Source organism: Talpa europaea (genome assembly GCF_964194135.1).
Source record: "Talpa europaea genome assembly, chromosome: 14".
Classification (NCBI taxonomy): domain Eukaryota; kingdom Metazoa; phylum Chordata; class Mammalia; order Eulipotyphla; family Talpidae; genus Talpa; species Talpa europaea.
Genome location: NC_140082.1, coordinates 92587243 through 92609523, shown reverse-complemented (window position 1 = coordinate 92609523; position 22281 = coordinate 92587243). Strand labels below are relative to the sequence as shown.

The following is a 22281-nucleotide window of genomic DNA, read 5'->3' as shown; positions in this document are numbered from 1 at the left end:
GCTGGAGGAGCTTCCCGGGTTGCAGCCGGTGCCCGGAGAAGCTGCCCTCGGCCGCGCAGACACTAGCAGGGATTTTCAGCTCCCGGGACCGCGGCCGGCTGGGAGCTGACCCGGCCGAGCGCCGCAGCCTGGGCCGCTGCCCGGGGGTCTCCCCCGCCGCCGGCCGCGTCCTGGCGCTGACCAGGCTGCTGGGCCGACCTCACGCGCGCCCGCGGGGTCGGGGGGCCAGGGTGGGCGGGCGCCCCGGGTCTCGCCTCCTCCGAGGTCCATTCAAGCCGATGACCCACTTCCCCGCGCGAGGGGCTTCGTGGGCCGGAGCTTCAGGCCGGACCCCCCAGGGGCCCCCGATGCGCGCCGAGCGCGCCGCCCGGCCCGGCCGGCCCGGCCCCGGCCCCGCGCCCTCCTGCACCCCTCGGCCGGGTCCCCGGGCGGGGACGCGCGGGGGCAGCGCGGCTGGCGAGGGCGGCCGGGGCGGAGGGGCCGGGCGGAGGGCTCGGGGCGGGCCGGGTCCCCCTCCTCCGCGGCCTCTGCGGCGGCGCCCGCTCCCCAGCTCGGCTTGGGCCCGCGGCGCCGGGGCGCGGGGCGGGGCGGGGCGCGGGGCGGGGTGGGGGCGGGGCGCGGGGGGCGGGGGGCGGGGCGCAGGGGCGGGCGCACCCCCGACCTCCTCGCGGCCCGCGCGCGTCTCCGTCCCGGCCGGGGTGCCGGGCGCCCCTGACCCCCGCTCTCCGCCAGGTCCCGCCCGCGCCGCCCGCCGAGGAGCCGCCGGAGCCGCCGAGCCGCCGCCATGGGCCGGGGGGGCCGCGCGCGCGCGGGGCCGCTGCTGGGGCCGCTGCTGGCGCTGCTGCTGCTGCTGCTGCCGCCGCCGCGCCCCGCCCGCGCGCCCGCGCCCCGGATCAGCCTGCCGCTGGGTGAGTGCGGGCCGGGGGGCTGCGGGGGCCCGGGGGGCGGGGGAGGGGCCGGGGGGGCTGCGGGGGCCCGGGGGGGCGCGGCGACAAAGGGGGGGCGCGGGGCGCGAGGACCCCTCCTCCTTCCGAGCGCCGCCGGCGCGGGGCGCGGGAGAAGGGCGGGGACCCCGACTTCCACGCTCCTCGGGGTGCGGAGAGGGGGTGCCCTCTCTTGCCCCTTTCTTCGGTCCTGGCCATGGCGGGCGCCTCGCGGCGTGCGCGCCCCCACCCGCTGCCCCGGCGCCCCCGGCCATCGCGGCCTCGGTGCCCGGCAGGGCCCCCCGCGGGCTGCGCGGAAGCGCCGGGGCGCTGGTTTTCGGGGCGTCGCGACAGGACTCGCCGGCCCCCAGCCTCCCTCCCCACCCCTGCACCCTGCTTTCGCGCAGACCCCGGCCCGGACATAATGGGGCACCCCCAGGCCTGGGGGACCCTCGTAGGGACGGGGGCAGCCCTGGGAGCCGCTCCCGGGGGATGGACTCGGGGGAGGCGCCCCAGGTCTCTGCCTGCGCCCCGGGCCCCCCAGCCCTCCTCCCTCCCGATGCCCCCCCCAGACGCTCCCGGGGAGCAGCAGCTTCTGCCCGGCGCCTGCCCTTGGGAGACGCGGCCGTCCCGGCGCCAGGTGCCTTGGCGGGAGCGCGGGTGCGGGGCCGCCCCCTGGCCGGGGCTTGGTCAGCGCCCTGCGTGGACCGCGGTCCAGGCGCCTGAATCAGAGGTCACGGCCGACACCCTGCGCCAGGCTGCCTCGCCCCCACATGCCCGCCCGCGAGCACCTGGTCACGAAGGCGGGGTGGGGTCCCCGCTGGCTTCAGTCTCCAGGCCCCGCAGATCCAGCGCGAGGCCTGGCTCAGGGCGCCTCTGCCCTCGGGCCCTGTGACCTGGAGCCAGCCGCTGACCTCGGGCCTGCGCTTCCTCAGCAGCGAAGCGGGGCGGGGCCGCACCCACCTCAGGCTGGGGAGTCCATCAGGGCAGTCCTGCAGCGCCCCTCAGACTTGGGCTTGTAGGAACCGCTGCAGCCGTCATTACGGTCACGAGCAGGCACATGGGAGCTGTGCCTGGGCGGCGCGGGGCCGGGGCAGTGCTGGGGTGGGGGCAGTGCTGGGGCGGGGGCACTGCTGGGGTGGGGGCAGTGCTGGGGTGGGGGCAGTGCTGGGGCGGGGGCAGTGCTGGGGTGGGGGCAGTGCTGGGGCGGGGGCAGTGCTGGGGTGGGGGCAGTGCTGGGGCGGGGGCACTGCTGGGGCGGGGGCAGTGCTGGGGCGGGGGCACTGCTGGGGCGGGGGCAGTGCTGGGGCGGGGGCAGTGCTGGGGCGGGGGCAGTGCTGGGGTGGGGGCAGTGCTGGGGCGGGGGCACTGCTGGGGCGGGGGCACTGCTGGGGCGGGGGCACTGCTGGGGCGGGGGCACTGCTGGGGCGGGGGCAGTGCTGGGGCGGGGGCACTGCTGGGGCGGGGGCACTGCTGGGGCGGGGGCACTGCTGGGGCGGGGGCAGTGCTGGGGTGGGGGCAGTGCTGGGGCGGGGGCACTGCTGGGGCGGGGGCAGTGCTGGGGTGGGGGCAGTGCTGGGGCGGGGGCACTGCTGGGGCGGGGGCACTGCTGGGGCGGGGGCAGTGCTGGGGTGGGGGCAGTGCTGGGGCGGGGGCACTGCTGGGGCGGGGGCACTGCTGGGGCGGGGGCAGTGCTGGGGCGGGGGCACTGCTGGGGCGGGGGCACTGCTGGGGCGGGGGCAGTGCTGGGGCGGGGGCAGTGCTGGGGCGGGGGCACTGCTGGGGCGGGGGCACTGCTGGGGCGGGGGCAGTGCTGGGGCGGGGGCAGTGCTGGGGCGGGGGCAGTGCTGGGGCGGGGGCAGTGCTGGGGCGGGGGCAGTGCTGGGGCGGGGGCACTGCTGGGGCGGGGGCAGTGCTGGGGTGGGGGCAGTGCTGGGGCGGGGGCACTGCTGGGGCGGGGGCACTGCTGGGGCGGGGGCACTGCTGGGGCGGGGGCACTGCTGGGGCGGGGGCAGTGCTGGGGCGGGGGCAGTGCTGGGGCGGGGGCAGTGCTGGGGCGGGGGCAGTGCTGGGGCGGGGGCACTGCTGGGGCGGGGGCAGTGCTGGGGCGGGGGCAGTGCTGGGGCGGGGGCACTGCTGGGGCGGGGGCACTGCTGGGGCGGGGGCAGTGCTGGGGCGGGGGCACTGCTGGGGCGGGGGCAGTGCTGGGGCGGGGGCAGTGCTGGGGCGGGGGCACTGCTGGGGCGGGGGCAGTGCTGGGGCGGGGGCAGTGCTGGGGCGGGGGCACTGCTGGGGCGGGGGCACTGCTGGGGCGGGGGCAGTGCTGGGGCGGGGGCAGTGCTGGGGCGGGGGCACTGCTGGGGCGGGGCCACTGCTGGGGCGGGGGCAGTGCTGGGGCGGGGGCAGTGCTGGGGCGGGGGCACTGCTGGGGCGGGGGCAGTGCTGGGGCGGGGGCAGTGCTGGGGCGGGGGCAGTGCTGGGGCGGGGGCAGTGCTGGGGCGGGGGCACTGCTGGGGCGGGGGCAGTGCTGGGGCGGGGGCACTGCTGGGGCGGGGGCACTGCTGGGGCGGGGGCACTGCTGGGGCGGGGGCAGTGCTGGGGCGGGGGCACTGCTGGGGCGGGGGCACTGCTGGGGCGGGGGCAGTGCTGGGGCGGGGGCACTGCTGGGGCGGGGGCACTGCTGGGGCGGGGGCAGTGCTGGGGCGGGGGCAGTGCTGGGGCGGGGGCAGTGCTGGGGCGGGGGCAGTGCTGGGGCGGGGGCACTGCTGGGGCGGGGGCACTGCTGGGGCGGGGGCACTGCTGGGGCGGGGGCAGTGCTGGGGCGGGGGCACTGCTGGGGCGGGGGCACTGCTGGGGCGGGGGCAGTGCTGGGGCGGGGGCACTGCTGGGGCGGGGGCACTGCTGGGGCGGGGGCAGTGCTGGGGCGGGGGCAGTGCTGGGGCGGGGGCAGTGCTGGGGCTGGGGCAGTGCTGGGGCGGGGGCAGTGCTGGGGCGGGGGCAGTGCTGGGGCGGGGGCAGTGCTGGGGCGGGGGCACTGCTGGGGCGGGGGCACTGCTGGGGTGGCAGTTTGGCCACAGCCCCAGGTGCTCCAGACAGTTCAGGGAGGACAAGCAGGTGCCTCCGGGCCAGGCCCTCCGCCTTGCTGCTGCTTCTGTGTGGCCACAGCGCCCTCTGCCCTTAGACCCTTGCCCTTTGCCCTCAGACCCTCCTGGATCTGGAGGAGGTGGCCGAGTGGCGATGAAGGAGGGGACTCCGCGTAGGGCCCTGGGGAGGCCAGGCTAGGCCCCAGCCGGGTCAGAGCAGCACGTCTTGCGTCCAGCCCTAAAACTGAAGGGGGCCGCTCAGGGTGGCTGACGGCGGGGTCGGGAGCCGAGAGGGGGAGCCTGAGGCCTGGCATCCTGCTGGTCGTCGCCCGCCCAGCTCCGAGGCCGCGTCCACGCCCCCGTCTCCCTTCCGTGGAGACCGTGCAGTAGGCCGGTCTCTCACCAGCACCCCCGCCCCCATCACTGAAGCCACTGCCCTGGATACTTGTGGTCCCCCCCAGTTTATATGTTAAACTCGCCCCCAAAAGATTAAGCCACTGGGTCACCCTTGGGGACCGCCAGGGTACCTGCGCCGCCCAGGGCTCGAGGGCCGCGGAGCTGCTGCGGGAAAGGCCCTTCCGCCATGTTCTTGGGGCTCAGCCCAGCGGGGACCTCTTTTCCGAGGCCCCGCACTTTAGCGCACCCCAACACCCAAACCAGTGAGCACCCGTCCACGCTTCACTGAGCAGGGGCCTCCGCCGCCTGCCCTGGGCTCTCTGCCGGGCCCTGTCCGGGCGCCCCAGAGGCAAACGCCCTGGTGACCGCTCGGGCTCCCCCGCCAAGCAGCCCCAGACGCTTCCTGCCTCCTCCCCGGGGGCTCGTTAGACGTTCTTGGCAGCGCGCCTGTCCTGGGCAGGCCCCGGGGACGTGGGGCGCCGGGCACGAGAGTGCGGCGTGAGCGGGCGGCCACGTTCCCCTGCCCTGACCCTCCCAGCCCCACGGGCCGGCACCTGGGCAGAGGCCACGTCTGTGGGTTCAAGCCGTGTCCCTGGGCGGGGGGCATGCGTGTGCGTCGGGGTCCTGCCCCCGCACCCTCGTGGTTGCCGGTCAGCAGCAGATTCCTGGGGCCCCCAGAAGGACCCCACTGCGGCCTCAGCCAGCGGACAGGCGGGAGGGGAGGACTGGACAAGCAGAGGCCCGCCCCTGCAGGCCAGAGGGCAGGTGACCCTTGCGCTGGGGACGTGCGGTCTGGGCCCGGCCCAGGGCCTGCGCCAGTCAGGGGCAGGGATGCCCAGGGGGATAGTGGTCCTCACGGTGCCCGGGCCTGGGGCCTGCTGCTCCCAGCCCAGCCATGCGGGAGAGCGGGAACAGACCTGCTCCTGTGGCGCCCGAAACTCTTACTGGGCCCCCTTATTTGGGCAATGAGAAGGAGTCATTCATCGCCCCCTGCCCCCGGTGCCTGCTGGAGGGCTCTGGACACAGTGTTTCCCAACCAGATCGGAAGAAAGTGGCCTGCAAAGCCCGGCCAACAACACCCCATTGAGCCGGGAGAACAATCGAGTGTCCTCTGACCCCGCAGTGGGCACCCGGGTCCCGGCCGGCCTGAGAAGCCCCAACCCTCCTGGCATGGCCCTGGCGCTGGGCCTCCCCAGCCCGGAGGAGCGCGCAGTCCTGTGGGGGATGAGGCTGCCTGGCTGACCGCCCCTCGGCAAGGTCCTGCCCCTGCGCCGGGCTCACGCCGGCTGATAGGCCAGGCTGGCGGGCCCAGCTCCTGGCCTGGGGGGTACGCGAGCTCCCGGGCGTGGAGCGTTGGCGCTGCGCCTGGCCCGCGCCCCGGCCTCAGTAGCAGTCGCGCCTCCTGTTGGCTGGTGGGAATGGCCTGCCCCCCGACGGGGGAGGTTGTTGCATCTCTTCGGTGGGCTCGGCCTGAGCCGGCATGGCAGGTACCCCGAGCAGGGGGTGGGGCGCTGCGTCCCCCTCGAGCCCTGCCCTGGGCAGAAGGCAAAGCAAGGGCGGAGGGCTCGTCCCTGAGTCGGGCCGCCTCTCGCGGGCTCCCGGGGCAGTCCTTTCAGAGTCCACCTTTGGCCTCGGACCTGTCTGCCTGGAGCTGGACCCCACCTCTCTCTCCCCCTGCCTCTCGCTGCTCCCACCCTGCCCTCTGCATAACCCGCATTCGGGGTGCTGAAAGGCAAGTGCCAGCCCGAAGCTTCAGGTGTGCACAGTGGGGCACACACTGGCTGCAGCTGCACATCTACCCTGAAGACAAGGGCGCTGGAGCGGCCGGCCGGGCCAGTGGTCACTCCTTCCTGTGTCCCCTTATTAGGACGATGACACCCTATGTCCCCGGGGCGCCCTGGGGGTGAGGGCAAGAGGAGTGACAAAACTTGAGACCACCCCTAGCAGCCGGCCCTCCCTGCTGCCCCCTGCGCTGGCCCCCTGGGCAGGCGGTGCTCCATGCCGGGAGCAGTGACAGGTACCCAGGGTCCCTTAAGGCCCCGCTGCAGCTCCTGCCGCCCCAAGGCCACGGTCTCCCCTCTGCTCCTAGTCCTGGGATCCCTGTGTCACCCCAGAGCTGCCAGCCCTGTGTGGTCAGGAGCTTTTGGGTGGCACGGCCGTGTCCCCGTGCACCCCAACGGGTGAGGGATAGCTCTGGGGCCACTTGGGCCAGGCTTTTAGTTTCTTGTCTCCACTAATCCAAGAGGACGAATCACCCCATTTTACAGATAAGGCAGCTGAGGTCCAGAGGGGCTGCCCAAGTCCGCTCGGGGCTGGCCTGGCTCCCTGCCCGCCCTCTGCTCCTGGCTCCAGCTGAGAAGCTGGTCTTGACAGCTGGGGGGGGGGGGCTGGGGGGGGGCTGCGACCAGGGGTTCCAGCAGGGACAGTAGATGGAAACCTTCCGCTTAGTCCCGACCCCTGAGTGCGCTGCCTCGTGGCCTCTGTTTTGCCCTCCCCTTGCCATCTTCAGAGAGGTGGCACAGGAAGAGGGAAGGCGGCCGCCAGGAGGCTTCCCCGCCAGACAGGTGTGTGCTGGACGTGGAGGGTCCCGGTGCCCCGAGAGGGTCCTGGAGAGGGTTTGCATCCTGCTTCGCCTGTGAAATTTGCAGAGGCAACTAAACACCCGGCTCTGCGCGCGAATGACCAGGCTGCGCACCTCCGCTAGCAGAGAAATCTCCGGGGCCATCCCCGGTCGGACTCAGAGCCAGCTGGGCCCCCGAGGGGTGGCCTCGGTGCAGGTCGGGTGGCCCCTACGGGCTCGGCCCGGGTCCCCGGGAGACGGGGGTAGCGTCGCAGCCGGAGCTTTGCCGAGGGGGCGCAGCAGGCAGAGGCCGCCCGCAGACAGATCCCGCTTGACCTCTGAGCGCTGTGGAGAATAGGTCACTCATCGCTGATGTTTAGAACTCGGGAATTTCGTATGAAACCCGGAGCTCCGGCTGTTCTGCAGACAGGGCAAGGCTGGCTGCGTCCGGGGCATCGGGGCAGAGCAGAGGCCCCCCTGCAAGGGGTGCGGGCGGCACTTGCTGGCAGGGGGAGTGGGCCCTGGGCAGGGCTCATGCTGACCGCCGGCCACCCGTGCGCTGCACGCGTTTGGCCTCCCCCCGGGCAGCAGGCTGAGCAGTGTGGGGAGGCAGGACTCTTGAGTGGCCCGTCCAGCTCTTTGACACCTCTCATCCCTGCTGCCCTTTCAACCTTCACGCAGGGTCTGGACCCTGGAAGTCCAGGGCCAGGCTCAGGCTTGAGCGGATGGAGTGGGGGAGATGCGTCGCCGAATCTGATGACATGAGCTTTCAAGGCCTCCAGGCTGCCCTCTTGAGGTGGGGCCCCCTCCCTGAAGCAGAGCGCCCCAAATAAGGATTTCATTCTGTTATTCTTTCAATGAACAGATGTCTTTTTGAACAACTTGGGGTACTAGTGTGATTAGCAGTTTTGATCCCGAGCAAGGCACTCCCAGCTAGGTGGGCGAGCAAGACCCAGAAACTCAGGGTCTCCAGTGTGCTAGTCCCTGTGAGGGGGGACCAGGAAGCAATGGGACAGAGAAGGGCCCTCCCCAGCCGGGGGTCCTGGAAGGCTTCCTGGAGGAGGTGGACCAAGCTGAGTCTCAGAGGATGAGAGGAGTTAGTCAAAAGAAAGGGCATTCTAGGGCCTCCCCTGGGGGCGCAGGCAGTTGAGCGCCGCTCTGTGAGGCTGTCTACAGCCTCTGCAGCGCTGTTTTGATCCCGGCCGGCTGGCGGGCGAGGGTCCCACTTGGCGCGCAGACCTCTCCTGTCGTGTCCGCTGCTCCCCTCAGGAGTGTATTTTGCCAGTCTGCCTGTTCTGCTCCCCGCTCTGTCTCTGGTGAGTCCTCTCACCCTCCCGTGCCTCTGGCCTGTACCCCGGTTCTTGTGTAAATGAATAAATAAGCCTTTAAAAAAAAAAAAGAAAGGAAGGGCATTCTAGACAGGGGCCCTCTGAGCGGGGGCTGGAGATGGGGAGGGCCTGGGCAGCAGGTGCGGTCACTCTGTTGACGCTGGGGAGGAGGCTGCGGTGAGGGCCGGTGAGTTAGGGGCTCAGTGAGACACAGTCAAGGGTTTGGCTCAGGTGTCAGCTCCCAGAGAGCCCTGTGACTGGAGGCAGGGCCTGGAGGTCGGGGTGCTGAGGACCCGGGGCAGGCTGGGGAGCTGTCAGGACAGGAGGCGCAGGTGAGGGGACTGGATTTGGAAAATACCGAGAAGCAGAGTGGGTGGGCTTGGATTGGACGTCTGGGAAAGGAAGGGGGGTGAGGCCTGCGGGGTGAGAGGCATGTGCAGAGACACATGGTCCCCAGCTGGGGGGGTGCTGAGGGGTGCCGGGCAGGTCGCCCACCCTGCACTGGGGTCTGCATGTTACGGGACCAGCCACCCTGGATGAAGAGGGTCAAGGGTCTCCAGCACCCAGGTCTTGGAAGTGGTTGGCCTGAAGCAGACCCCAGGGAACGAGAACATTCTGGAGGAAGCGCCGTAGGCTGAGGGTGGTCAGCGACATGGAGTCTGGCGCCTGCAGCCCGGGTCAGCCCCTCCGTCCGCTTGGCTCAGCTGGGGCCTGCAGGTCACTTTCCTGGCGCCCACCTGAGAGAAGCAGGGGACTGTCCCTCTCCCGTGTTCATGGTGAAGGTGCTCAGCAAGAGATCGCTGTGACTTAGCCCCTTGAGGGGCGGGGCCTGGAGAGCAGGTGGCCCTCGAGTCTGTGGCAGCCTCAGAGGACAGGTGTGGGGGGGGGTCACGGAGGACCCCCTGGGGCACAGCCAGAGGTGCTGACTGCGGTCAGGGCGGGCAGCTGGGGGTCAGACTCCCCAGTGTGAGCTGTTGTGACAGCGCCCCAGCCGGGCCCTGCTGGCTGACGGGCACGAGGTGGGCAGAGGCCACCGAGCCCTGTGGCTGGGCTCTGGCTGCTGACACGGCCTTGGCATGGCAGCAAAAGCGGGCGGTCTGGGGTGCCTGCCCCAGCACTCAGGGCACTTCCAGCCTCGTCCTTCACCCTCTCCTCTCTTCCCTGTTGCCTCAGCCCAGTTTGGCACCCAGGGCCTCTCCGCCCGCCTGGAGTGACCCTTCCCTGGAGGGGGGACTCTGCCCTGCCTGGCGCAGGGCCGAGGAGGGGAGGGCGTGTGCCAGGTCACTGCTGAGTCAGCGTCCCGCCCCGAAGGTGGGGTCTGAGAGTCCAGGGACCCGGGGGAGAGGCTCTCAGGGGTTTGTCCTGGCCTGGACCTCCTCGGGGCACTTTGTGGGGGGCCACCTCTTTGTCCCTTCACCGGGTGCCTTCCCAGCCCCATCTCCAGGGTAGCCGGTGTGTCTGCGCCTGCCGAGGGGGCTGTGGAGGCCGCTGGGGGGCCGTCGGCGTCGCTGAGGTGCTGGCCCACGTCGACTGCGGGGTGGGGCTCTGACTCACGACCAGGCCCTGCCTCAGCCCGCTGACTGGCTGGCGGCCTGGGTGGGGGGTGCTGAGCCCGTTCCCGGCTCTCCTGAGAGCTGAGGCTTCCGGCTGAGTCACCCGGAAGGGAGGGGCTCCAGGTGAGGCCGGGGCTGAGCTGTTCCCGCCTGACTTCCTGCCCAGAGCCCCACCAGGTGGGGGGTGGGGCTCCAAGGTGACTCCGACAGGTCCGACCAACCCGACAGGCCAAGCCCAGGCTGGCCCCTGTCCCAGAGCTGCCAGCCAGGCCGCCCAGGGCGCACGGAGGGGCTCTTTCCACCAGGAAAACCCACCTCAGGCGGCCCGGCTCTCTCCGCACCGGCGGGCAGAGGATATGGAGGGCACGTGGGCCCCACAAGGAGGCTCAGGGCTCCCCTGAGGTGTGCGCACCCAGGGGCCAGGGCCAGACACCCGCCCGGCTCCTCTGCACAGACAGCACCTGAGCAAACACACAAGCAGGGACAAGCCTTGTGGCAGGGCCCAGACACACACACGCACACGCACACACGCAGGCCCAGGCTGGCCCAGCTGTCTGCTGTGACCGGCAGGACCCAGTGCTGGGTCCGCGGTGGGCGGCTGCCCCCACAGCACGGCCCGCACCCCACACAGCGCCTGGGATGGGAGCAGGCCCGGGTCGGAGTCGCCGGGCCGCGCCTCGCCAGGCTGGATTTTCCTGCAGGCCTCTGGGTTTTGTTTTGATCCACTGGAGCTGGCCGTGCGCCAGACACCCTGCCAACACGGGCCGCGTGTGCGGGGTTGTTTTGAGCAAGCGCTGGGTAAGTGTGGGTTATTATGTACATTATTATTTACATACATAATCTCACTTCTTCTCATAACAACCCGATGAGACAAAGCGCTATTATCCCCTTTCACAGATAAGGAAAGTGAGGCCGAGGTGCCGCGTCCCGGTGGCACACGCACGGGAGGTGCCCGCGGTGTCTGACCCCAGGCTGCCCTCTCCTCTGTCTTGTCCAGACTCCGCCCCACTGGCCCTGCTGCTGGGTCAAGGCCACAAGGGCCGGAGGGACTGCAGGTGGCCTCAGACACGGGGCCTTGGGTCTGAGGGCTGAGAGGCTCAGGGCAGGGCACAAGAAGAGCACCCCCAGACAGGAGGGCCGGTGTCAGGCCCCTGCACCCACTGCGCCAGGGCATTTCCCCTATTCCGGCTGGACTGGGGCGCCCTTGAGCTCTTGTGGAGGGCTGGGCCCAACCGAGCCTGGGCTTCTGGGGCCCGCTGCCCCTCCATGCCGTGCGCCGACCGTTGGCTTCCAATCCTGCTCGCCTTCAGCTTATCTCTGGCCCGGGCAGTTCTGTGTCTGCATGGACTCTGGGAGCTAGCCGCTGTTGTCCTCGGGACTCACAGCAACAGTGTGAGGCAGATAAGCATTGGTGAGTGGGAGCCAGTCTTGCTTCCAGAAAATTCTCTGGGTGGGTGCAAAAGCTGAGAGACACAGTAGCTGTGTGCCCTGCTCCCGACTCCTGAGGCTGCCCTGGGGTGGTGTTCCTCCGAGACTGCGGCTTGCCGAGGCCCGTCTGGACTGTCTGACAAAGGGCCCCGTGTGGCCCAGACCTGCGCTGCAGAATCACCCAGGAACTTGTAAACCTCCAGGTTCTCCGCCCAGCCCAGCCCGGCCGGCAGCCTCAGCCCCATGCAGGGCCTGGCGCTGGTGTTGGGCCTTCCTGCTGGTTCTCCTGCCCTTGCAGTTTGCAGGCATCGTTTGAGGAGACTTCTTGAGTCCGCCTCCCACTCTAGCGCCTTTTTTGCTGGGGGGCTCGTGTAGGTGGTTTCATCTCAGAGTTCTGCAAGTTGGGGGGGCATCCGCCCCTGCCTCATCCTGTCCCGCCTGGTGGACCAAGCAGTGGCCCTGAGCTGCCTGCTGGGAGTCTCCTAGGGGCGTGTCTTCTCCCCAGGAGCAGGGCACACAGGTCGGCTGCCCTGCCCGTTCCAGTGGCCCGTTGGCTCAGAGCACGAAGTACAAGCCACATAACTGGGTCCCAGCGTGGGGGGAAATTTTCAGGTTGGGGTAGGTGGGGGGTGGGTGCGGGAACATTCCTTGGGCCTCCCAGCGTGTGCGGTGCAAATGGGAAGTGGTGACCAGTCCCGTGTGATTCTGGACTTGGCAGTCCAGAAGGGCCGTCCCCTCTGCAGACCGCAGCCGCCCGGGCGGCCGGCGTGGGGCTCTGGACGGCAGGTGGGGCTCTCCCGGGAGTCCCGGTGCTTCTCCAGTGACAAGCCTGCCAGCTGCGCGTCCCCGGGGCTCCAGCGCTGCTCACTTGGCAACTGCGCTGTCCCCGCTCGCTGGCGGCTGTCCATCCCGGGTCCCCGGGTCCCTGCAGGGAGGCCTCCCCGAGTCCCACGGGGCGCTGGTGACTGAGCTTTTGTGTGTTCCCCGTCCTGGGCAGGGACGACAGTGACTTCGCGTCCCCTTTCTCTGTGGCCACCGGGCCGGACAGGGCCTCTGGCCTGCGTGCGCACGTCTGTCCCCCTTCCTGGCTTAGGTCTTCCCTCTGCTCGTGACTTTGCGTCTCACCGCCGTCTTTCCTTTGTGCCTCTCGCCTTTTGTGGAGCCAGCCTGGGGGTAGGTAGCGCCGGGCTCCGCGGGCGCGGTCTGCACAGCTGCTGGGTGGCACCTTGCACTTCTGCTTCGTCAGCTCTGCGTGCGCCGTCGTGACCCTGGTCGGGACGTGCCTGGGGCTGGGCAGGGTGGCCGCTGCCTGTTTTCCTTTTCTTATCAGCTTTTTATCAGCTGTTTCAAATTTTTAAGATAATTTCTCTCCAAGCCCATTAGTAACTGAAAGCACAAACCCTCGTGGACAGATGTGTGTTGATCTCTCCCTCCCTCCCTTGTGTCTCAGTTTCTCTCACGTTACGCAAGGCTCACCGGCGTCTTGCAGAAGCCGGAGTGACAAGTGAGCGGAGGGGAGATGGCCGGACACCCGCCAGGGGTTCCACTTTTCAGCATTTTGTGATTTAGCCTTTTGCATTTTTTCCTAAGTTTGTATTTTTCCAGGAAAAAAAAAACAGAACCTGCTAACTCCCCAAGCAGAACATGCTAACCCTGGAAGCCACACCCGCCGTTTTACAGCCTCCTTTTGCATTTAGTGGCAGGTGACGAGTAGCTCTTTTTATCAGCACTGACGCCACAGCATTAAAGATACTTAAACTTTATATCCAGGGTCAGGCCATGGTTTGCATTTTTAAATCTAGAGGAGACTCAGGGGAAGCAGCCCCCGCCTCAGGGGTCCAGCCCCTTCCTGGCCCCAGGGACAGCCAGAGCTGCCGAGCCGCCCTTGCTGTTGGCTGCGCTGAGGGCAGCTTTGTTCCCGGGCACCCTGGCTTGCCAACCTGCTGCCGAGAAAAGGCTTTGCACCCCGCCTCCACCCCAACTTCACCCCACCTCCACCCCGTCCTCATGCCCGCCTCCACCACACACTTGCTGCCGCGCATTAGCGCGATCCCTTTGTGACTGAAAATAACATACGTCAGCGTCACCCCGGTGTCACTCACCTCTGCGTGCTGCTGAGTCACTCGCCCGAGTGCCCTCTGCTCTGAGGGGAACACCGCCCGCCCCCAGCCCCCCAGCATCGCAGTGGCCCCGGCCATGTACGCACACGTCCCGGGTCCAGGCTGATAACCGACCCGGGAGACAAGCGTCAATCTCCCTAGTGACTAAGTGGTGCCGGGGGAAGACCAGCACCCACTGTTGGCCCTTGCTGCCATGCGCACGGTCCCGGCCGGGTGGGGCGCGCTCCCCAGTGCCTGCTGCGGCGCTCACGTCCCTCACGTCCCCAGCATGTGCTCCAGGCCCGTCACCTCTCTGGGCGCCTGCTTTGTGCTTGGACCCTGCCTTCTGACCTCACTCTGCTTGTTTTATTCTGGAGCTTTTAATACAATGTCGCTTTCTCCGCCCGCAGCATCCCAGCACGTGGGGCATGTGGCTTCCCGCGCTGGGTCCCGGGGTGGGACACTCGGGCGCCTGCAGCCCCGCAGGAGGAGTGGCCCTCACTGCTGGCCGCCCGCCCCGCCCCCTCCTTGCCCGCCCGCCTTCCACCGGCGCCGGCTCTTCTCGAAATCATGTCGGGGCTTCCCGGGGCAGGGGGCCCCGCTGAAGTCGTCTTCTTGTCCCAGGCTCTGAAAAGCGGCCGTTCCTCAGATTTGAAGCTGAAAACTTCTCCAACTACACGGCCCTCCTGCTGAGCGGGGACGGCGCCACCCTGTACGTGGGCCTGCGAGAGGCCCTCTTCGCGCTCAGCAGCAGCCTCAGCTTCCAGCCGGGGGGAGGCTACCAGCAGGTGAGGGAGGGGCCCGGCTGGGGTGGCCGGGCGGCCCGGGGGTCTGAGGAAGATGCTGACAGGAGAGGAGGGGCTTGGGGGCGTCGGGGTGGGGGGGGCTCCATGCCCTCCCCGCCCCCGTGCACACCACCCCGCCCGCCCGTCCCCAGCTGCTGTGGAGCGCCGACGCGGAGCGGAAACAGCAGTGCAGCTTCAAGGGCAAGGACCCACAGGTGAGCTGGCCGTGGAGGCCGCCTGGGCCTGGGGACGGGCCCAGGACAGGCGGCAGGCGGGGGCAGCGGCGTCAGCAGCCGTGCTGGAGCAGCGAGCCGAGCCTCAGCGCCAGCCCCGTGCGCATCCCCCGCGACCGTGCCCGGAAGCCTGGCTGCTGCCCGAGCCCTCGTCCCCCCCGTAGGAGGGGGACACCGGCGCCTGGCAGGGCCTCGCTGTGTGACACCGCGCGCCACCAGGGACGCTGAATGGGGCTCCCGCGTGACCAGGGCCGGGCGGGCCTGGTGGATTCCGCCTTGGCGGTGGCTGGTCCAGCCTGGGGGGCGCCCCAACATTCCCAGAGGCCTCCTCAGCCCGAATGTAGCTGGTGGCAGCGAAGGTGAAGGCAAAGGGCCCTGGAATGAGGGCCCAGACTCTGCTCCAGGCCCCTGCTGTGGCCTCCTTTCGGGAACGTCACTGAGCCGGGCGCTGGCAGCGCTGGAGACAGCCGTGCCGAAAGCCCGCCCGGTGGAGCGCAGGCCCCCAGGCGTGGACAGGGCGGGCCGGAGGCCGTGGCACTCGGGCTGGGTGCATCAGGGAGCGGCAGGGGCAGGAACGCGATGTGTCCTGTGGATGGAGGCACCAGGACTTCCCAATGGAAAAATTTCCTGATGGAAAATTTTTCTCCTGACTGTGAGGCTGGAAGCCTCAGCCGTCGGGCAGCCGGGCAGCCGGAGGCCCCATCACGAAAGGGAGAGCGCTCTGAGGACACGCCCATCAGACACCCTCCAGGGAGCCCAAGTCTGGGCCCCTGCTCTGGGCACTGGCTTCCTCCCAGTGGGGGGGGGCCCGGCAGTCTTCACTGAGGCTCTGGACAGACAGCCCAGGAGGGCGGGATTCTGGGTTCTCGCCCAGCTCGGAACTAGCTGAGCCCCCATCCCCCAGCCCACACCCCTTGGGCTCCGGAAGGCTCCTGGGTGTTCCTGGGTGGGTGAGGGAGTCCCCAGGGCCAGGCCAGGGCCCTCGGTCTGGGGAGGGCTCGGCGCCGCCCCCTGCTGGCTGGCTTGGGCCTGACCGGCTCCCTCCTCCGGCAGCGGGACTGTCAGAACTACATCAAGATCCTCCTGCCACTCAACAGCAGCCACCTGTTCACCTGTGGCACCGCAGCCTTCAGCCCCCAGTGCACCTACATCGTGAGTGCCCTCTCGACCCCACCCTGGCGGGGCGGGAGGCCCGGGGGTCAGGCTTCATGGTCACAGGAGGCCCAGACCCAGACCTGGGGGGGTGGGGGGGCATCACCCAGCGTTCACCTCACCTGTACTCAACACCCCTCCCTTGCCTTTCTGCCCTGCACCCGCCCAAGCAGCAGGTGGTGTCTGGGGCTGTGGGCTGGCGCCCCGCTGCCGAGCCCCCGCTGGGATTGGCTCATGTGCCGCCCTCCCCGCCCCAGCAGTTCTTCCTGAGCCTCGTCTCCTGGAGGCCCTGGGCCAGCAGTGGTGACCACTCTGGGAACTGCCAGATGCAGTGCCCAGGTGCTGGGGCGGCCTGGCATGTCACACCCAGACACATCCCCCCAGAGCTGCCCCTCAGCCCCTTCACCCCTCCCTGGGCCCCCTTCTCTGTGCTCACCCCACCCTGCTCCCCCGCAGAACCTGGCGAACTTCACTCTGGCTCGGGACAAGGCAGGGAACATCCTCCTGGAGGACGGCAAGGGCCGTTGTCCCTTTGACCCCAACTTCAAGTCCACGGCCCTGGTGGTTGGTGAGTGCCGGGCAGGGCGGCGGGGGCTCCCTGAGGCTGCGCTGATTCCCAGGGGCCAGGCCGTGACCTGGGCTGCCCTGAGCTGGGCCTTTTCCCAGTTCCCACTCCCTCCTCTGCCCACCTCGAGGGAGATGGGCGGCCCTAGGGTCACCCTGGGCCCTGAGCTGGAAGAAGGGGCCGGGCCAAGCAGCCGTTCCCATGGGAATGTCCTCCTGGCAGAGGGCGAGCTGTACACTGGAACAGTCAGCAGCTTCCAGGGGAACGACCCGGCCATCTCCCGGAGCCAGAGCGTCAGGCCCACCAAGACCGAGAGCTCCCTCAACTGGCTGCAAGGTGAGGCCCCACCCCAGGGGCCATCCAGGAGCCGGGGAGGCGGCCGGGAACGTCCCTCCTGCCTGGGGTCCCTGGGCTGACTGAGCACCCGCACCGGCCCCCAGACCCAGCCTTCGTGGCCTCAGCCTACATTCCCGAGAGCCTGGGCAGCCCGCAGGGGGACGACGACAAGATCTACTTCTTCTTCAGCGAGACGGGCCAGGAGTTTGAGTTCTTCGAGAACACCATCGTGTCCCGCATTGCCCGCATCTGCAAGGTGAGCAGCTGGCCGCCGGCCCACGGCTCCCGGCCCGGGCGCGGCTGCTGCTGGCTGTGCCCTCTCCTTCCAGTGTCTCAGTGTTTGTCTTTTTTTTCTTTTTAAAGATTTATTTATTTATGCATACAAGAACTAGGGTGCAGGCCAGAGGTGCGGGGTGGTGAGAGGATTCCCCAGAGACGGAGTGGGGAGCAGAACAGGCAGACTGACGGAATACTGCTGAGGGGAGCAGCGGGCGAGTCAGGAGAGGTCTGCTGCGCCCTGTGGGCAACTTCCTAGCCAGCCTGGGATGGAACTTGTGCTGCAGAGGCTGTGGACCTCTCCATAAGGGATGTGCTAAGTGATGTGCTTAACCCCTTGCGCCACCAGGGAGGCCCTCATTGTTAGTCTTACGTGAAAATTCAGAAAAATAGCCTCAAAAATCACAAGCGGGCCTCCCTGGTGGCACAAGGGGTCGATAAGCACAGCACTGTGGGGCAATCCACAGCCTCTGCAGCATGAGTTCAATCCCCGGCCAGGGAGCTACCCACATGACGAGGCAGACCTCTCCTGCTCACCCGCTGCTCCCCTCAGCAGTGGATTTCGGTGAGTCTGCCTGTTCCGTTCCCCGCTCTTTCTCTGGTGAATCCTCTCTCCCCCTACCCTGCGTCTCTGGCCTGTACCCCAGCTCTTGTGTGCATAAATAAATAAATCTTCAAAAAAAAATATATCACAAGTAAAGAGGTGCGGAGCACAGTGATGAAGGGCCGAGCCGGGACCGGGCTGTGGGCGCTGGCCCTGCGTGCTGTGCCCTGGGATTGGCACCAGACCCACCCCTGCTGGTCGTGTAGGTCAGATTCGCCCTTTGTTTTACGTGCCCAAGCCCACTGACACCTTGAGAAAGGCGTCACCTCGCCACAGTGGCTCACCGCGCTGTCCACTTGGAGCGTGCCTTGCCAGCCCGTGTTTTGCGGAAGCGTAACATACCTGTGTTATTTGAAAACTATTCTGAAATACAAATGACGCGGGAGGCGGCTGTTCATGCTGCGTCCACCTGGAGATGAGGTGGACGCCAAGAGATACATGCTGTGCTTCTCCCTGTATTTCCATCAGGAGTGCCTGCGCCTCCCCTCCGGGGAGGCCAGCCAGGGCCCACCTCCCGGGTCTTGACCTCCCCTCCTGGCTGGCCCTGAGCCCAGCGCTCTCTCTCTCCAGGGCGACGAGGGCGGCGAGCGGGTCCTGCAGCAGCGCTGGACGTCCTTCCTGAAGGCGCAGCTGCTGTGCTCGCGGCCGGAGGACGGCTTCCCGTTCAATGTGCTGCAGGACGTGTTCACGCTGAGCCCCAGCCCCCAGGACTGGCGCAACACCCTCTTCTACGGGGTCTTCACCTCCCAGTGGTAGGGCCCCGGGCCCCGGCGGGCAGGAGAGGGCAGGGTGGCCAGGCCCAGGTGCGCCAGCCATGTCCTGAGCGCAGTGTCCCCTCTTTGCAGGCACAGGGGCACCACCGAGGGCTCTGCCGTGTGCGTCTTCACCATGGAGGACGTACAGAGGGCCTTCAACGGCCTGTACAAGGAGGTGAACCGCGAGACGCAGCAGTGGTACACCGTGACGAACCCTGTGCCCTCACCCCGGCCCGGCGCGGTGGGTACAGCTCCCCGCATCCTGGGCACCGGGAAGATGGGGTCCCCTGGGCTGGCACCCCTTAGCTTCTTTGAGTCTGTGCTCTCATCCTCCTGGCCAGACGTGCCTTGGAGGTCAGAGGCCTTCAAGCCTGCCCCCAAAGGGCAGTGTCCCACCGGGCACTTGCCTCAGGTGGTGTCTCTGCCTCCCCCACCAGCTGCAAGCGCCTTAGTTACTGGGGGACTGAACGGCCTGGCCGCGGTGCATGGTCTGTCGTCTCTCCTGCCAGCCGAGTGGTTGCCCCCCAGAGTCAGCCTTGAGACGAGGCTGAGAGCCAGCAGGTTTTGTGGGGGCGGCCCAGGAAGCAGTGGGCAGGCACAGGAAGGAGCAGAGCGGGGACAGAAGCAGGAGAGGGTCTGAGCAACCAGCCGTGCCCTGGTGCCCCCACGCGCCATGGCTTGAGGAGCACAGAATCACCCCACAGGATGTTCTCACTGAGCCCTCTGCCTGCTGGGCCCCGTCAGCTGTCAGGGCTCATATACAGCTCCCTGCTCCAGCAGAGAATCTGGAAGCCCCAGGAGCTGACGACTATCCGAGGCCCCTCCCGCCCCCTGCACTAGCCCAGCCTTCCTGTGCACCCAGGGGCAGGAGGCTACTGGAGCAGGGAGTGTGGTCCTGGTTTTTGAGGCTCATGGAGGTTGGGGGTGAGGGGTGGCAGGCAGGGAGGAGGCACACAAAGAAATCCTGCCTGCCAGGGTGCCCCCCACCCCGGGCTTGGCATCTGGGACCCCAGATCGGCCCCTCGGCTCTCCGCCGACCTGCAAGTGAGGCTCAGACAGAGGCCCCTGCCCTGACCGTCCACAGGGGAAGCAGGGCCAGTGTGGCCGGCCATTCCCCAGAATCCCTGCCCTGGCCTGTGTGCCTCTGGCCTCACGCATGTCTCCCCACCACCAGTGCATCACCAACAGTGCCCGCGAGAGGAAGATCAGCTCATCCTTGCAGCTCCCCGACCGGGTGCTCAACTTCCTCAAGGACCACTTCCTGATGGACGGGCAGGTGCGCAGCCAGATGCTGCTGCTGCAGCCGCAGGCCCGCTACCAGCGCGTGGCCGTCCACCGCGTCCCCGGCCTGCACCGCACCTATGACGTCCTCTTCCTGGGCACCAGTAAGTGCCCCGGCAGGCAGGCCCCCAGCAGGGCATGGCCGGGCCCCGTGGCCAGCAGGGCCTGAGCGCTGTCCCCCACAGGTGACGGCTGGTTGCACAAGGCGGTGGTGGTGGACTCCCGCGTGCACATCATCGAGGAGCTGCAGGTCTTCCCCGCAGGACAGCCGGTGCACAACCTGCTGCTGGACACACACAGGGTGAGCGGCCACCCCTCTGCTCTGGCGGGGTGGAAAGGTCATGGCAGGAACTCTGGGAAGGTTGGGCACCAGGAGCATGAGCAGGAGTCCCGGGCGGCTCTGGGGTGGCCCCGGCTGCCCGTGCGGGCTCTCACCCATGTCTGGCCGGCAGGGGCTGCTGTACGCCGCTTCCCATTCGGGCGTCGTCCAGGTGCCCGTGGCCAACTGCAGCCTGTACCGGAGCTGCGGGGACTGCCTGCTGGCCCGGGACCCCTACTGCGCGTGGAACGGCTCCAGCTGCAATCCCACTAGCCTCCACAAGCCCGAGACGGCCTCCAGGTAAGAGTCCTGCCCCCCCCCCGCCCCCGCACCGCCCGGCTCCTCGGGCGCCTTCCCGGGGTCTCGCGGCCTCCCTCGCAGCTTCGCCGCGCCGTGGTCAGTGGTCAGCGTGATATTAACAAGCCCCCTCTGGCTCAGACGTGTCACGGCCCAGACAGTAGGTCGGGGCCCGCTCTCCTCTGCGTGGCCGGGACATGGGAGGCGCTGGGCTGGCGTGTGACCGCGGTCAAGGAACCAGAGGCGAGGGCCCCACAGTTTGGTTTCCCGGTAGCTGGCTTGGATGCTTCCGTGCTCATTTAGAAAACAGGTAAACACCAAATCAGAACCCCGAGTCCTACCACCCGGAGCGTCGCCGTGATCTCCGGGGTGTAACGCAGACGTGGAGAATAAGCAGACACTTTGACTGCAGGTGGACCTATCCCATCTGTGCTTCCTCGCTTCACCCAGGGGTCCCCGGTGCTCAGTCCCATACGCCCCTCCCCCCCGGGGGGCCTGTGCCCCCTACAACCTGGCAGCTCATGATTCTGGGGTCTCTAGCCCTCGCGTCTGCTCGAGGTGTTCAGGTTTCCTCGGCACGTCTGGAATGACCTTCCTTTGTTGCTGTATCTTACTTGACAAGAGCCTTAAGATGCACATTGTTTTAAGAGACAATACAGAGATCGGGCAGGACTTCCGGGCTTTTCCTAAGGCTCACACTGGCTGTGTTATTCGGGAAAGTATTGTAGTGGCTTTTATTTGAAAATCAATACCGCATGGACAGGAGGTGCTGGTTCAGACCCCGCAGGCCTGGGGGTGGGCACTGGCAGGCCACCTGTCTTTCACCTCCGTGTGGGGCCGGGCCGGTCCTGTCTGCACCGAGGGGGGAGATGTGGGTACACAGGGGTGCCAGGCCCATCACAGACTCTCTGGTCCTCAGGCCATGGGTCCAGGACATCGAGGGGGCTAACACCAGGGGCCTCTGCAACGTGACCAGGCCCTCGTCTCGTAAGGCAAAGGGTGAGCGCCCCGCTGGGGACAGAGGCGAGGTGGGGGCCAGGTGGGCGCTGGGGTGGGGCGATGCCTTCCCTCACACCCCCATCCCCCCAGCAGCACAGGCAGGGCCCTGGAAGTAAACTCGCAGCCCCCGAGGTCCCCTGGCAGCATTGCCCCATCCCAGCGCCGGGACCAGTCCGGGAGGTGGGTGAGCCGGGGCCACCACGATCCCCGCCCCTTACCCTGTCTCTTCCGCGCGCAGGTGAGAAGCCTTGCGAAAGAGTCCGCTTCCAGCCCCACACGATGAACACCTTGGCCTGCCCCCTCCTTTCCAGCCTGGCCAGCCGGTTCTGGCTGCACAACGGGGCCCGGCTCAATGCCTCGGCCGCCTGCCACGTGCTGCCCACCGGGGACCTGCTGCTGGTGGGCGGCCAGCGGGAGCTGGGGGAGTTCCAGTGCTGGTCGCTGGAGGAGGGCTTCCAGCAGCTGGTGGCCAGCTACTGCCCAGTGGTGGTGGACGAGGCAGCCGACCACGACGACCGGAAAGGCAGCGTGCCCGACTTCATCAACACGTCGCGGGTGAGCGCCCCGGCCGCCGGCCCCGCCAGCTGGGGAGCGGGCAAGTCCTACTGGACCGAGTTCCTGGTGATGTGCACGCTCTTCGCCTTCGCCGTGGCGCTGCTCGTCTTGTTCCTGCTCTACCGGCACCGGGGCAACATGAAAGTCTTCCTCAAGCAGGGTGAGTGCGCCAGTGTGCACCCCAAGCCCCGCCCCATGGCGCTGCCACCTGAGACCCGGCCGCTCAACGGCGTGGGCCCCCCGAGCATCCCGCTTGACCACCGAGGTTACCAGGCCCTGTCGGATAGCTCCCCGGGGCCCCGGCTGGCCACCGAGTCCGAGAAGAGGCCGCTCAGCCTGCAGGACAGCTTCGTGGAGGTGTCCCCGATGTGCCCCCGGCCGCGGGTGCGGCTCGGCTCCGAGATCCGGGACTCCGTGGTGTGAGAGCAGGCGAGGCGGCCCCCCGGCCTCCGGAGCCCGAGCACGACAGCTCAGCTGAGCCTCTGCCCCGGCGGACGCCCGGTGGCGCCTCGTCCTGGGGTGGCGGAGCCGCTGCCCCACAGCTGGGTAGCGCGGCTCCCGCTGTCCAGACTGGCCGGGGGCCCTGGTGGAGATGGGCGCCTGCCCAGGCTCAGCAGCGCTCCATGAAAACCGAGCCCTTCGTTGAAAATGTGAAGGCAGAGGACGGCGCGAGCAAAGCAGCGGGGCCGGCCGTGGCAGAGCCCTCCCAGTCGCCGCCCGGCCCGGGCCTTGGGGCCCATCCACAGGCGAGCTC

The 22281-nt window shown here is 68.7% G+C and overlaps 1 protein-coding gene across 4 annotated transcripts; it reads left to right on the top strand.

Moving 5' to 3' along the window:
• Positions 1-784: 784 nt before the first annotated feature.
• SEMA4B (semaphorin 4B) lies at positions 785-21950 on the top strand (the record flags this gene model as incomplete). 4 transcript variants are annotated; one of them, XM_084253663.1, is made up of 14 exons in its annotated part: positions 785-908; positions 13995-14158; positions 14308-14370; positions 15442-15540; positions 15997-16108; positions 16328-16441; positions 16546-16697; positions 17892-18073; positions 18167-18317; positions 19251-19461; positions 19543-19658; positions 19810-19976; positions 20893-20941; positions 21162-21950. In XM_084253663.1, 14 exons carry the CDS (start codon positions 785-787, stop codon positions 21948-21950), a joined length of 2493 nt encoding a protein of 830 aa, XP_084109789.1. The 4 variants fall into 4 exon arrangements, with proteins under 4 accessions (XP_084109789.1, XP_084109790.1, XP_084109788.1 ...); XM_084253664.1 differs by having other exon boundaries at positions 20893-20972; positions 21211-21950; XM_084253662.1 differs by having other exon boundaries at positions 20893-21001; positions 21216-21950.
• Positions 21951-22281: the final 331 nt, after the last annotated feature.